This window comes from Nicotiana tabacum, chromosome 19 (assembly GCF_000715075.1).
Source record: "Nicotiana tabacum cultivar K326 chromosome 19, ASM71507v2, whole genome shotgun sequence".
Classification (NCBI taxonomy): Eukaryota; Viridiplantae; Streptophyta; class Magnoliopsida; order Solanales; family Solanaceae; genus Nicotiana; species Nicotiana tabacum.
In genome coordinates, this window is record NC_134098.1 from 104,891,616 (window position 1) to 104,906,617 (window position 15,002).

Consider the following 15,002-nt stretch of genomic DNA (forward strand, 5'->3'; position numbering starts at 1 on the left):
TTTACTTCTTTGCTCTGGCTGCCCATGTGTTAGAATGATCAATGATTGCTGTAATTGTGTGTCAGCAGAATGTTTTGGGCGGCATTTCTGGACAAAGCCAAATGGGACTCAGAGAAATGTGTTTGTTTTGATTATTGAAGGATGTAAAGACTACGAAATTTCTAATATCACATATGATCTATCCTTGTATAGTACGTCGTATGCATATGGCCTATGGTATCAAATAATACACCGTGCAGACGATTTATTTCCTCGGAAAAAACGAGTGGATATCTATATATGTTATACGGACTCGGGTACGCGTACATATAAAATAATCTACTATGCCCACTTACAATTTAAATATAAAGAATTAATTTTATAAAGATCTCATGTGCAATTTTTTATTGTACTCCTGTGAAAGGGTCATATAATAGCATGTTTAATGGACTACAAGAGTGTGTAAGATTTGTTTTATTTTTCTGAAAAAATCATGTGAAATAGCTGCAGTTACATTATACACAATTTTGGATATAGAGAGATAATTAAAGATAAATAGAAAATTTATATACTAACATTTACTATACTCAAACTCAATTATCTTAACATGAATTCTCGATTCCTACAATAATACATTTACATAATAAAGAGGATTTTGTTTTTCGACCACCCAAATGAAAACAGAAGATTTTAGCAAATGCATAAAAGAAGGAAAAATAAACAAAACCTTTGAAGTGAATCAATGTTGTTAAAGGCAGAAGCAGTGGTACGGCAACATGCAAAGGAATAAATTGGTCGGACCAAATAATAAATTCGAAATACAATTATTTGAAATTTTGCTAAGTTGCACATATGATTTTCAAACTTTAGGGAAAAAATATGCAATCCTTAGCTTCTTTATATTGTGGATTCTCCAATCAAATTACATATGAAGTGAATTTGTGGCATATCTCAATTTCACTTGCCTATCTAGGCTGGTCCATCTGCAAAAGTACATGGACATGCTTCTTTCTTTTGTCCTTGTTATTTCCTTTGATTAAAAAAAGCAATTTTGTCAGGTCATTGCCAACTTAGCCAATTCATCAAAATACTCCAAAGAGATATATAGTTCGATTGCTAAATTGCCACATGAATTTGGGACGCTAAGCTAAGTACGTGTTGGCATCAGACTACCACTCTCTCTCTATATATACACACACTCAATTATACCTTTTCTTCTTTTATAATCAGAGGTGGACCTAAGGCTAGTTTTTTTAGATTTGTTTGAGCTCATTATTTTTGGCTTGAATATATATGCATATACAAAAGTAAAAATTCCAAATATGTACAATGAATAGATTACATTCATTATGAAAATACTAACTCTAAATTCTAAATTACGTGGATGTCTATTCCACTATGAGTCTATGACACCGCAATAAACAGGCCATCTTTCTTTTCTTTGGATAAATGACGAAATAAATAGTATTCTAAAAGATTACGTACTATGTTGTCCTATGTCGATGCATTGTATTCGGAAGGGACTCAACTAACACCTCAAAAGTTTTTTGTATTTTTATTAAAGAAAACAGCTGCGCATCATCCACAACTCTTGCATCATGTTTTTCCTTTCTTTTTTGTCAATAATCAAGACAATCTAGCGTCATGATTTTCACTCTTTTGTGGAATTGATATTAGTTAAACTTATCGATTATCAAGCTAGTTTTTGTCTTTTGAAAATATAAAAAAAAATCTTAAATAAGGGAATGAAAGAAATTTTTTGAATCACAACCTTTGCTAGAGTCCTACATATATACTAAAAGAAACATTTCCTTACATTTTTTAAGGGGAACAAAATATTTACAGTAGACACTGAAAGAATTAAAAGCGAAATCAATGCACCAATTGAGAATTAATTAGCTTATATGATTTTGAACCCTATGTTATTAATTCCAACCCTTTTCTTATATTTCATATTGTAGAAAGTTTTAGAATTATACATTTTTCTCGTAATTTAGTAATTTTTACGTCTAATAATTAGTCTCAATTAAGAACATATATTCGTTATAGTTATAGTGAATGCTTTTAAAATCGTCCCATTTGAAACCTTCATCTTTAATTTGTTTATGAAACTTGACAGTATATGTTCGATAACTTTGTCGTTGAATTACGCACCATTTTGAAGATTTATCTCTCTTTAAAGATTATGCACTTTTAAAAAATTATTACTGATTACAAAAACAAAAAACAAAAAAAAACAAATATAGTGTCTAACCAAAACGTCATAACAAGAGGAGAAAAAGGGGCTCTTCATGACATGGAATGGCAGCTTAATGAGTCACTTGATGGATATGCAAACCTAAAAACTTGACAGTTATTAAGTTAATATTATTCCTCATGTTTAATGAATAAATAATTTTCTACATTACACAATTGATGTGACAAGAAGGGTAGTTGCATCATCACTGCTACATGACTTAATTTTAAAAGTTTAAAATTTATCTTATTAAGTAGTAACAGGTTCAAACCAAACAAACACATAAAATTAGGTCTCCACTCTGCTGATATGATAAGTGATACAACTCTTTTAAGTTTTAACAATATTAACGGCTTCCCTAATGAATATGCACCAGATTAACATTATATTGTTGATATCACTATTTAAGCACCAAAGCAAAATGGTAAGACAGAAAGTCGTCACTCTTTGAAAGAAACTTACCGTACTGAGTTACCCTTATTAAGAACAGACCGATAGACTCATCAAACATCGCTCTTTGATTAGTGATTGATCCATAAATCCAACTTATTCTCAATCCTTGTGTCCGTGTACTCATCTTGCATACCAATTCAAGAACCAAGATCCCCAAAAAGCAGTTTTATATAGAGGCAGTGACGGAAGCAGGAGTTTTACTAAAAATATTCAAAAAATAAAACAGATAAACACGCGAAAGAACGCCTAATATATGTATAAAATAAAAATTAGTTCCGCCCTGTATAGAAATATAATGAATTATGGATACATGAAGAAAACTCTTCTCAGCTTGCTAGAGAGCATCCTTCCATCTGGACCATGCAAAACCCCATTTTCTTATAAGATAAATGGGGCGGTTCAGCTGAGCTAGGTGGGTTAGCCACGTGGCCCAATAAAACCTGCTAACACATTTAAAGTTGGGCCAAAGATTCTGCCGTTAAATAAAGGTGAGACTTTAACAATAAAAATAACGATAGGGATATTAACGGACCACAAGGCATGATAGAGTGTAATTACAATGTGCAGTCAATATCACGATACACTCAAATATTTAAACTCGATCTTCCATGACTACTAACTCCATTACCCGAAAGAAAGGTCTTGACTGTTTTAGATTAAGATGAGGAATTTACGACATTGACACGAAAAGAAAATTCCGTAATCTTATGAGAAATATATTGTTAGGGAACTCTATTTGTCACATATATAATGCATGCGCGTCTTTATTTTATTGGTCTAAAGTATGGGGCAAGGATAGTAAAATTTCAAAATATTCTGATGCCTTAGAATTTAAGAAAGCATTTAAAAGATTTAATATAATTTAGGGAAAACAAATTTGGACGTTCGTGCTATATGAAAATATCTTCAAATTGTCTGGATTATTTCTTTTCCAGAAACTATAATATTGGCTTCGAGAAAACCAAAAAAAAAAACGAATCGGTGATTTTGTTAGAATGAAATATTAAGAAAATATTATTCAAATGTATAATGTATGCATTCAGTTGTCACTACTCACTATTTTAAAATCAATCAAAAAATCTTTATCGTTGCCACAAAAATTATCTTCGGATAGCAGAAAAATTAAAATCAGATTTAACAAGTAAGATAGGTTTAGAGAAATAATATTGACTTTTTTCGTATTCGAAAACAGCCTTGGCCGTTTCAATCTTTAATGAGGGAATGTTTCCAGAACAAGATTAACTGTAAGTAATTTTATTGGAATCAAATTATTAGGAAAAATTTAGTCCTCGGACATGTAAATGCATGCTTGTCTATATTCTTTGCTTCAAAGTATAACTTGGGCAAAGAAAAGTACAAAATTTAGACAAAAAGAGTTGGATTTATTGGAAGACAACCTGACAACATAATAACATTCCGAATTCGAGCTAGATTTGATGAAATGTGTGATGCAAACACTAGGTTTTAGAGAGAACATAGATGAGTGTGTGGAGAAATAAAATGATATTATTGAGTGATTGATAAGATCTGTACAAGGTAAAAAAATAGATCTCTTTATATTTTTACAATAAAAGAATGGACATATTGAATAATTAAACTAAGTCTAATGGGTCGAAGGGGCTTCAATTGGGCCTGGTCACCCTTATTGGGTCTGTTGAACTCTGTAGTGGGCTGAGACAAATCTGGAACTCCAACAGCCCCCTCAAACTGGAAGGGGAGCCCATTCCAAGCTTGGAAATGAAGCTCTGTTGTTGAACACCTAGCAAAGACTTGGTAAAAACATCAGCAATCTGAGAAGAAGTTGAAGTAGAATGTAAACTGATAAGCTGAGACTTTAAAGCATCCCTAACAAAATGGTAATCGACCTCTATGTGTTTAGTTCGTTCATGGAAGATAGGATTCTTGGCAATGTGGATAGCTGACTGACTATCACAATAAACCTCAACAAGAACCAAATTGCAAGACCAAACTCACTCAACAGTCGAACAACCCAAACAAGCCCGGCAACCAGCAACCTAAAGGCTCTATATTCTGCTTCAGCAGAAGAGAGAGCAATAGTTGGTTGCTTTTTAGATTTTCATGAAATGGGACAACCACTAAGAAACAAAATAAGACCACTGACTGACCATCTGAAATCAGCACAACCGGCCCAGTCAAAGTCACAATAACCTTTGAGATCAAAATCAGAAGAATTAGAGAAAGAAATACCCAAAGTTGGAGTGCCAGCCAAGAACCTGAGAACATGGTATGCAGCAGCCAAATGGGGCAATTTAAGGGCTGACATGAACTGACTTAGGTGTTGAACCGTAAAAGAAATGTCTGGCCTAGTGTGTTATAGGAAATTCAGTTTGCCCACAAGCCGTCTATACAATGAAGGATCAGATAAAAAGTCCCCAACCTCAGAGGACAACTTAATATGAGGATCAAGGGGAGACACCACGGGGGTAACATCTGAACAATGGAACTCTAATAGAAGGTCTTAGAGAAACTTGTGTTGGTTGATCAAGAAACCAGAGGACTGCTTGACAACCTCAAGCCCAAGAAAATAATGTATCTCACCAAGATCTTTGATCTTGAATTGGGCATCCAAAAATCTTTTGAGAGAATATATCTTAGAGAGATTGTCCTCAGACACAAGCATATCATCAACATAAACAATCACCACAGTCAAATAACCATCATAAAGCTTAGTAAACAAAGAGTAATCATTTAAACTAGGCTGGAACCCCTTAGATTGAAGAGCAGCGGATAACTTAGCATACCATTGCCTAGAAACTTGTCTAAGGCCATTAAGAGACTTATGAAGTTTAAAAGCAAGAGTAAAATTATCAGTGGACTGGACAGACAAACCAGGGGGTATCTTCATGTACACCTCTTCGTCCAAATCACCATGCAAAAAAGCATTATTTACAACTAATTGAAAAATAACCTAATTTCTTTTAATAACCACAGTCAACAAACATCTAATTGTAGTCAACTTGACCATAGGAGAAAAAGTCTCAGTGAAATTCACCCCCTCTTATTAATTATCACCCCTAATGTCTAGTCTACCTTTGTATCTTTCAATAGAACTATCTGCCTTTTTTTTTAATCTTATACACCTATTTACAAGGAATAGCTTTTTTTCCTGAAGGAAGAGGCACAATAGACCAAGTATTATTTGCCTCTAAAGCTTGAAATTCCTTCATCATAGCCTCCTGCCAAGCAGGATTTGAAGCAGCCTGATGATAGAATTGAGGCTCAAGCCGGCAACTCTCAGAGGAAGAATAAGGAATAGCCTTAGAATCAGAAACATTGGTGCATACATAATTACTTAGATAAGCCGGAGTTTGAGTTGGTCTACCAGATCTTCTGATAGGCGGAGCAGAAGTAGTAGGGCTGCTAGGAGGAATAAAAGATGGAACATAACTAATGGGAGCTGAAGAAGGAGGAGAAGATGAAGAAGAAGAGACAGAAAAAGGAGAAGTAGTAGGGGAGGAGGGAGCTGAAGGAGGGAACAATTGAGTAGCAGAGGAGTTAGAGTAAGGAAAAATATGTTCATAAAACACTACATCCCTTAAATGAAAAATAGCAGAAGTGGACAAGTTCAGAAATTTATAAGCTTTCTTGCTAGTACTATAACCAATAAAAACAACTGGAACTGTCCTAGACTTGAACTTGTCCCTATAGGGCTTAGGCACAATATCAAAACATAAACAACCAAAAGTATTTAAATGTGTGAAGGAAGGAGAATGTCCATGCAGAAGTTCAAAAGGTGATTTATGTTAAAGTAAAGAAGCGGGGAACCTATTGATGAGATATGTTGCTGTTAAAATACACTTACCCCAATACTTAACAGGCAATTTGGATTGAAAAGGGAGTGTCCTAGCAGTCTCAAGAAGATATTTGTGCTTCCTTTCTACTACATCATTCTGTTGAGGTGTGTGTGGACAAGAAGTTTGATGGATAATGCCTTGAGCAGAAAAAAAAAGAAACAGCTTCAGAACTACTACCCAACTCAAATGCATTATCTGATCTTACAGTTTTAACAGGGGAACCAAACTTAGTATGAACTATATGAATGAAAGATTTCAAAATAGTGAAGGCATTAGCCTTAGAAGACAAAAGGTGAGACCATGTAGCCCTGGTAACGTCATCCACAATAGTCAGAAGATATCTAAAGCCATTGTATGTTTGAGTATGATAGGGACCCCATAAATCTGCATGTATTAATTGAAAAAGACAAGTAGAATGAATGGAACTTTCAGGAAAAGGAAGTCTTTACTGCCTAGCCATAAGACAAATAGGGCAAAGAAAAGTTTGCTTTTGAGGCAATTTACTAGAAAGACAGGGAATATGTTTCATTTTAGTGAAAGGAACATGGCCTAATCTCAAGTGCCACATATGGTCAACAGACAATGTAGAAACAACAGAAACATCAAAACCAGGTAAAACAATATCAGAAGGAGCAGACACAGAAGAACAAGAAGTAAAACTGCTCTTATTCAAATTATTTACACTGGCAGTTATAGTATTTACAGAGAAAAGAGTAGAAGAACCAGAATCACAGAAAGCATTAAATTGAAGAATGTATAGCCCCTTCTGAAGTTTACCAAGAACCAGAGTCTTCTTCATAAAAGGGCCCTGCAACAAAGCACAAAGAGTAGGAGTAAAGAAAGCATTACACTTGAGATGAAGAAGTAATTGATGCAAAAATATCAGATTATGGTGAAAGGAAGGGACCGGTAACACATGAGGAAGAGAAATAGTGACAGAAAGAGAAAGTGATCTAGTACAGGTAACCTTAACCTTATACCCATTTGGGAGAGTTACAAGGTAAGGCAAAGGTAGAGGTGTGATATTAGTAAGTAAAGATTTATGAGGTATCTTATGATTAGTAGCACCAGAGTCAATGATCCACAAACTATCATATACTTTAGAGAAATTGCAAGCATGAGATATATAATTACTAAAATCAACACTACTTATCAAACCTGCAAAATTGACAGAGGCGGCACTAAGGTCCTGAAGAGTGGAAGATTGCTTGGTTAGTTGAAGCAAAGAAACCATTTGTTCATATTGCTCTTTTGACAAAATATTTCCCCCAATATCGAGTGGAACAACCTTAGATCCTTCAGTAACATGATTGTCAGGCGCATTTGCTCGAGATGGATCTGAGACATGAGCATAAGCTGTTGTTCTTTTGAATTTAGAGCTAGAACTAGGGGGATATCCATGTAATTTGTAATATTTATCAATCAAATGCACGAGCTTCTTACAATAGCTGCACACCATATTAGAATTCCCTTTTCCGGAAGCATCAAAATTCACCTTATTAGAAGCATCAAAATTCACCCGGGAAGTATAGGGTTTTTGAACCCCGGTGGAGAAGGAGGATGAGTCAGAACTGAAACTTGGAGTAGCAGGCTGAACCTCTACCTGACTCTCATCCTCAATTAACATAGCATAGACACTATCAATGTCAGGCATCGGCTTCATGATTAAGATATTCCTCCGAACACCAGAATAAGCCTCATTCAAACCCATAAGAAATTGATGCACCTTTTGTTCATCCTCCAACTTCTGAAATGCCTCCTTACATCCACATGTGCATTCTGGGTATGAGATGGAATATGCTAGCTCATCCCAAAGCTTCTTAATGCGATTAAAATAATAAGTAATGCTTGAAGAACCTTGGGAGATAGAAGCAAGGTCTTTTCTGATCTGAAAGAGTTTAGTACCATTCAGTTTTCTATAACGTTGCTCAATTTACTTCCAAAGTTTTTGGGCAGACTCGGTGTACATAACACTTTCCCTAATTTCCGTCTCTAAACTGTTTAATATCCAAGCAGTCACCATATCATTACATTGACACCATGGTTCAAACAGAGGAGAGTTTTCATTTGGTTTAACGACCGTCCCATTAATAATTCCTAATTTATTTTTGCAGGATAAACCTAATAATATACTCCTCCTCCAACCTCCATAACCCATGCCATTAAAGGATTCAGTCACCAATATTTTGCCAGAGGAGTCAGAAGGGTACATATATAAGGGATGAGACGGTTCGACAGTAGAAGAGGTGCCGAAAGAGTTGAAATTAGTAGAATCCCTAACAGATCCCATATTTCAACTATACTAAAGCAAATTCGGATTATGATTATCACACAAACAATCAGACAATAATTTCACCGAGACAAAATCACCCACACTAAATACAATCGAGCAAAAATTAGTGAAATTTCGACGAAAACCCACACAAGTGCACGGAAGCAGTAGCGAAAGATGAGAATGAAGAGAAATTACCAAACTTTGATAATAACTCTGTCACGACCCAACTGGAGGGTCATGACTAGCACCCGGGCCATACTTGCCGAGCACCAACGTACATTTTATCTAACCTTCCTTATTATCTTTAAGGGCCGACAAGATCAATATAAATAGTAGACGTGGATCATGAACATCCAACAATGAAAGATAATGTCATGAACATACATAACATGGGACGACAAGACTGTCAAGAAACTATATATAAGGTACGAGCTACCATGCTGCCATGAAAGACTATACAACAAAAATTAGCCGACAAGGCATTCTAAACCATACATAAGTCGACACCTGTCTATGAACCTCTAAAGGAACATAAGTGCTACAACATTGCCGGAACAGGGCCCCGACATACCCATAATGTCTATAACAAAAATGCATACCAAGACCACGGCAAGTCCGGAGAAGGGATCTCGCAAATAACCGCTGAACTGGACAGCCTACTGTGGTGGGGGAGCTGCGTCTACCCATCTATCAGTACCTGCAGTACGACATGCAGCGTCCACAAATAAAAAGGACGTCAGTACGAATAAAGTACTGAGTATATAAGGCAGGAAAGCATAAGTAAGAACAATAATGTAAACAGTGATAGGGAATATACAACCTGTGACATCTGAGTACCTCTGAGGGCTACTGACATGAACCTCTGAGGGCTACTGACATGAAATACATGATACATACATATATATATATACATAAACTTTTAAAACATACGCCTTTATGGGCATCATCATCATCATATCGTACCCGGCCGTAATAGGCTCGGTAAAACGTACCCGGCCATCATAGGGCTCGGTAGAATCGTACCCGGCCACGTGGAGCTCGGTAAAACCCAACTGATTAGTGGTTGCACAATAGGTGCCATACCTGGCCGACTATAGCGCGGCTCGGTAGAGTAAAATAGATACATATATATATGATGCATGCTGGACTCATTGGAATCACATTTTGAACCTTTCGGAGTGACGTAAGGTCGGTATCCTTCGTACATGTTATTAGGATTAACTCGGGCTAGCAGGATATTATAGGCGGTTTGTAGAAGGGTTTTCCTCTATATCAGCACCATTGACTAAGTTAACACAGAAAGCTACCAAGTTCCAGAAGTCTGATGCTTGTGAACATAGTTTTTAGGAGCTAAAGAATCGATTGACATTCGCGCCAGTGCTCACTCTCCCAAAAGGAATAGAAGGTTATGTGGTATATTGTGATGCCTCAGGTATAGGTTTGGGGTGCGTATTAATGCAACGTGGGAAGGTGATTGCTTATGCATCAAGACAATTGAAGAAGCATGAAAAGAATTACCCGACTCATGATTTAGAATTGGCTGCAGTAATATATGCTTTGAAGATATGGCGGCACTACTTATACGGCATCCATGTTGACATCTACACAGATCACAAGAGTTTACAATACATCTTCAAGCAGAAGGAGTTGAATTTGAGGCAGCGTAGGTGGCTTGAATTACTTAAAGACTACGATGTCGAGATATTGTACCATCCCGGTAAAGCCAATGTTGTGGCAGACGCTCTCAGCCGTAAGTCAATGGGAAGCTTAATACATATTGAGGCAGTTAGACAAGGGTTGACCAAAGAGCTTCACCAGTTGGCCAATATGAGAATCAGATTGTTGGACTCTGATGACGGAGGTGTTACTGTACAGAATACAGCAGAATCATCTTTGGTAGCCGAGGTAAAAGCACGGCAATATGAAGATCCTACCTTAGTAATATTGAGAGAGGGAATTCAGCAGTGTAAGATTATAGCTTTCAAGATCGGAGGAGATGGGACACTGAGATACCAGGGCCGATTATGTGTGCCTAGTGTGGCAGGGTTGCGAGAGAAGATTATGATTGAGATTCATCAGTCCCGATATTCTATCCATCCTGGCTCGACAAAGATGTATCATGACGTTAAGGAGCAGTATTGGTGGGATAACATGAAGAAGTCTACTGCAGAATTTGTAGCCCAGTGTCCTAATTGTCAATAAGTAAAGATCGAGCATCAGAAACCTAGTGGATTGATTCAGAATATAGAGATTCCGACCTGGAAATGGGAGGCGATTAATATGGACTTCATTATTGGATTACCTCGCTCTTATCATAAGTTTGACTCCATCTGGGTGATAGTTGATCGACTTACAAAATCTGCCCATTTTCTGCCAGTTAAGACAACTTACATGGCTGAAGATTATGCGAAGTTGTACATCAAGGAGATTGTTAGGCTTCATGGTGTGCCGGTATCTATTATATCAGACCGAGGAGCTCAATTTACGGCTAACTTTTGGAGGTCTTTTCAGAAGGGTTTAGGCACACAAGTAAATCTCAGCACTGTATTCCATCCGCAGACTGACGGACAATCTGAACGTACCATTCAGACGCTTGAAGATATGCTACGAGCATGTGTTCTAGATTTCAAGGGGAATTGGGATGACCATCTTGCACTTATAGAATTTGCCTACAATAATAGCTACCATTCCAGTATTAAAATGGCCCCGTATGAGGCACTGTACGGGAGGAGATGTAGATCACCAGTTGGATGGTTCGAAGTCGGTGAGACAGAATTATATGGGCCAGATTTGATTCACCAAGCCATTGAGAAGGTGAAAGTGATACAAGAGCGACTGAGGACGGCACAAAGCAGGCAAAAGTCTTATTTCGATGTCCGGCGTCGTGATCTGGAATTTGAGGTTGATGATTGGGTTTTCCTAAAGATCTCGCCGATGAAGGGTGTTATGCGTTTTGGGAAGAAGGGTAAGTTGAGTCTGCGGTATATTGGGCCGTACAAAATTCTTCGACGAATTGGACAGGTTGCTTACGAGTTAGAATTGCCATCTGAATTGGAATTTGTCCACCCGGTATTCCATGTATCTATGTTGAGGAAATGTATTGGAGACCCTTCTCGGGTCGTCCCTATCAAAGATGTACAAGTTACAAAGGATCTATCATATGATGAAGTGCCAGTGGCTATATTAGATCGACAAGTCCGCAAGCTGAGAACAAAGGATGTAGCTTCCGTCAAAGTATTATGGAGGAACAAGAATATAGAAGAAATGACATGGGAAGCAGAAGAGGAGATGAAGTCTAAATACCCTTACCTATTCCAGAGTGAAAATAACGAGGATACCGGGGGAAAGAAGGACGCATTATAAGGTGAAACGGCTCTATGAGGTAAGCAATAGCTTGTGAATACTTTTTTTTTAATACAAAATGGTGATATGCAGATAATGTACATATCCATAATGCTTTGTATAGTCTTGTAAGGCCATAGGTTGGGTTTAACTACTTGCAAGTTTGGCTAGTGTCCATTTTATAGGGGAAACTCAGCCGGAAATCTCCGTCGGAATCCACGATGAATTAGACACCCATAAACCCTTACATTCGAGGACGAATGTTCCTAAGGGGGAGAGGGTGTTACAACCCACATTCGCGTACCTTAGATCACGTCATAAGTTAGTCGACGTAAATCGAAGAAGAGATTATCTTTGAGATGATAAGAAGTTAATCCTATTGGTCTTAAACGATACAAGGGTGTATAAGAGTGGTTAACAAGTATTTGAAGTTAAACGAATCAAAGATGTTGTAACCCGTATTTTCGGGTAACACTAGAGGTGATTAATTGTCCCAAGAGGTCTTGTTTTAATGTATTTGAATCATATAATATCCGTATCATTAGTCTTGAAGTCAAGCGAGTTATGAAACAAAAGTCGATAAAAGTTGTCGCAACTTACGTTTATAATTTTACTTAAACTTTGGGTCAAATGTTACTATATTTTTCTCCCAATGTACTTGGAATTATGGGGTGATATACCTATCAAATTGAAGATCTATGAGTCTAGTTTCCAACACATTAAACCGTTCGTCAATACGATCTCGGAATAGAGAGATATTCACATTTTCGCGAGAGTGCGCCAAACAGCTCTCTATGGGGCCCACATAGGTGGTTTAAGACATATATATATATATATATATATATATATATATATATATATATATATATATATATATATATATATATATATATATATATATATATATATATATGATACCTCAACCCCATTTTAAGTCATTATTTTTCAGTATATTCAAACCTTAGAACCCTAAAAACAGTCTCTCAAGGTTCTCTCATGATCCAAGACCCAAACAAAGGGCAAACAACACAAATCAAATGTCGGGAATCCCATGGCGCTAGTAAGTTTCTTGTTCTTCTTATTGTTGCTGATTTTTGTGTTATTCCAGCTCGTGTGGGAGGTTGTTTTAAGTGTTTTATGTTCTGTAAATACACCTTAAAGTTTTTAATATCAACCCTAGGTGATTTCAAGTCTTCTAAAGTAATTCTAGTGCCGAAAAATCCGAATTAATTGCTAGTTTCGCTTCCTTGTTCTTGTGGCAGAATTGAAGGGATATTTCGTGGAAAATTAAGGTCAAATTGGAGTTGTTCTTTATGTTTAAAGGTAAGGAACCTCTTACTCTATATATATTTAAGATTATCTAAGTTGCGGCTAAGTCGTTGAAGCTAGAACTTGTGAAATATATATTGAAAGGCTTGGTAGTAATGTTGTTGGTTGGTGGACTGTTTTGGAGGCTCAATATGATTATTAATGATGTTGTTTGGGCTGTTTGGTGATTGTATTGACTTGTGGGAAGTCATATAAATAGGGGAGGTGCTGTCCGTTTCATCGTAAAATAGGTTGCGGTCGATACATAATAGTTACGATGCTTAAACGATAATGATAGTGTCATTTGTCTTATTGTAGACTAAGGAGTCATGACATTTGCATAGCTTGAGGTTGGGCAGTATATACAAGGTATGTGAGGCTATCCCCTTCATTCTTTTGCACGACTCCGATTGTACATAATGTAATGAACGAGCTCCCAAAGATACTCTACTCTTAGAAGCTAGCAGTACTTACATTGCTGCCCTTCTTATGAAACGATTGATATTGATGTTACTTCTCTTATTCTTATATTATCAATTTTGTTGGTAGTTCCTGATTCTTGCGGACTTCTGACGGTGTTGTAGGTCTCGGCCAATTCTTCACTGCATCGATCTTCTGAGTGTCGATACTAATACCCTCATCAGATATCACATGGCCAAGGAATGCTACTGAGTTCAGCCAGAATTCACATTTAGAGAGCTTAGCATATAACTTATGATCCTGAAGGGTTTGTACTATCCGCAAGTGGCCCGCATGTTCCGCCTCCGAACGAGAATACACCAGAATGTCATCAATGAATACGATCACGAACACATCAAGATAGGGCCTGAATACACTATTCATGAGATCCATAAAAGCTGCTGGGGCATTTGTTAGCCCGAACGACATCACCAAGTACTCAAAATGCCCATATCTTGTCCGGAAGGCCGTATTTGGAATATCCTTCTCCTTAACCCTCACCTGATGATACCCTGAACGCAAGTCAATCTTGGAGAAATACTTGGCACCCTGGAGTTGGTCAAACAGGTCATCAATTCTTGGAAGTGGATACTTGTTCTTTATTGTAAACTTATTCAACTGTCGATAATTGATACACATCCTTAACGACCCATCTTTCTTCCGCACGAACAAGACTGGCGCACCCCAAGGTGAAGTGCTAGGCCTAATGAAACCCTTATCCAGCAAGTCCTTCAACTGCGCCTTCAACTCTCGCAACTCTGTCGGGGCCATCCTGTATGGAGGGATAGAGATCGGTTGAGTGTCAGGCAATGCATCAATGCTAAACTCAATCTCTTTTTCAGGAGGAAGGCATGGGAGTTCATCTGGGAAAATATCTGGAAATTCATTGACCACGGGGATTAATTGTAGAGTAGGCGGCTTCGCCTCCGCATCTCTAACGCGAACAAGATGATAAATATAACCTTTTGAGATCATCTTCCTTGCCTTAAGATAGGAAATAAACCTACCTTTCGGCATAGCAATGTTCCCCTTCCATTCAATGGCGGGTTCACCAGGAAACTGAAACCTAACCATCTTCGTACGACAGTCAACATTTGCATAGCATGAGGCCAACCAGTCCATTCCCATTATCACA

At 37.3% G+C, this 15,002-nt stretch overlaps 1 protein-coding gene and 1 long non-coding RNA gene across 2 annotated transcripts; both read right to left on the reverse strand.

The window, feature by feature from the left end:
* Positions 1–760: 760 nt before the first annotated feature.
* LOC142173274 (uncharacterized) lies at positions 761–3,105 on the reverse strand. Its single transcript, XR_012702887.1, has 2 exons — positions 2,678–3,105; positions 761–1,009 (listed from the first exon to the last, which is right to left on the reverse strand). It is a non-coding gene; the product is annotated as an uncharacterized LOC142173274 (long non-coding RNA).
* Positions 3,106–5,769: 2,664 nt separating this feature from the next.
* Positions 5,770–8,773, reverse strand: LOC107827725 (uncharacterized). Its single transcript, XM_016654915.2, has 5 exons — positions 8,456–8,773; positions 7,391–8,371; positions 6,988–7,291; positions 6,644–6,867; positions 5,770–6,339 (listed from the first exon to the last, which is right to left on the reverse strand). Exons 1-5 carry the CDS (start codon positions 8,771–8,773, stop codon positions 5,770–5,772), a joined length of 2,397 nt encoding a protein of 798 aa, XP_016510401.2.
* Between the last annotated feature and the right edge of the window lie 6,229 nt (positions 8,774–15,002).

Bases quoted from the DNA above. Each gene is read 5' to 3' on its own strand.
- LOC107827725 (XM_016654915.2), bottom strand. From the start codon at position 8,773: ATGGGATCTGTTAGGGATTCTACTAATTTCAACTCTTTCGGCACCTCT. The intron at 8,372-8,455 runs GTTATGTACACC...AAACTCTTTCAG, and splicing joins AGACGGAAATTAGGGAAAGT to ATCAGAAAAGACCTTGCTTC. The intron at 7,292-7,390 runs GTCCCTTCCTTT...GCTTTGTTGCAG, and splicing joins CTCTTCCTCATGTGTTACCG to GGCCCTTTTATGAAGAAGAC.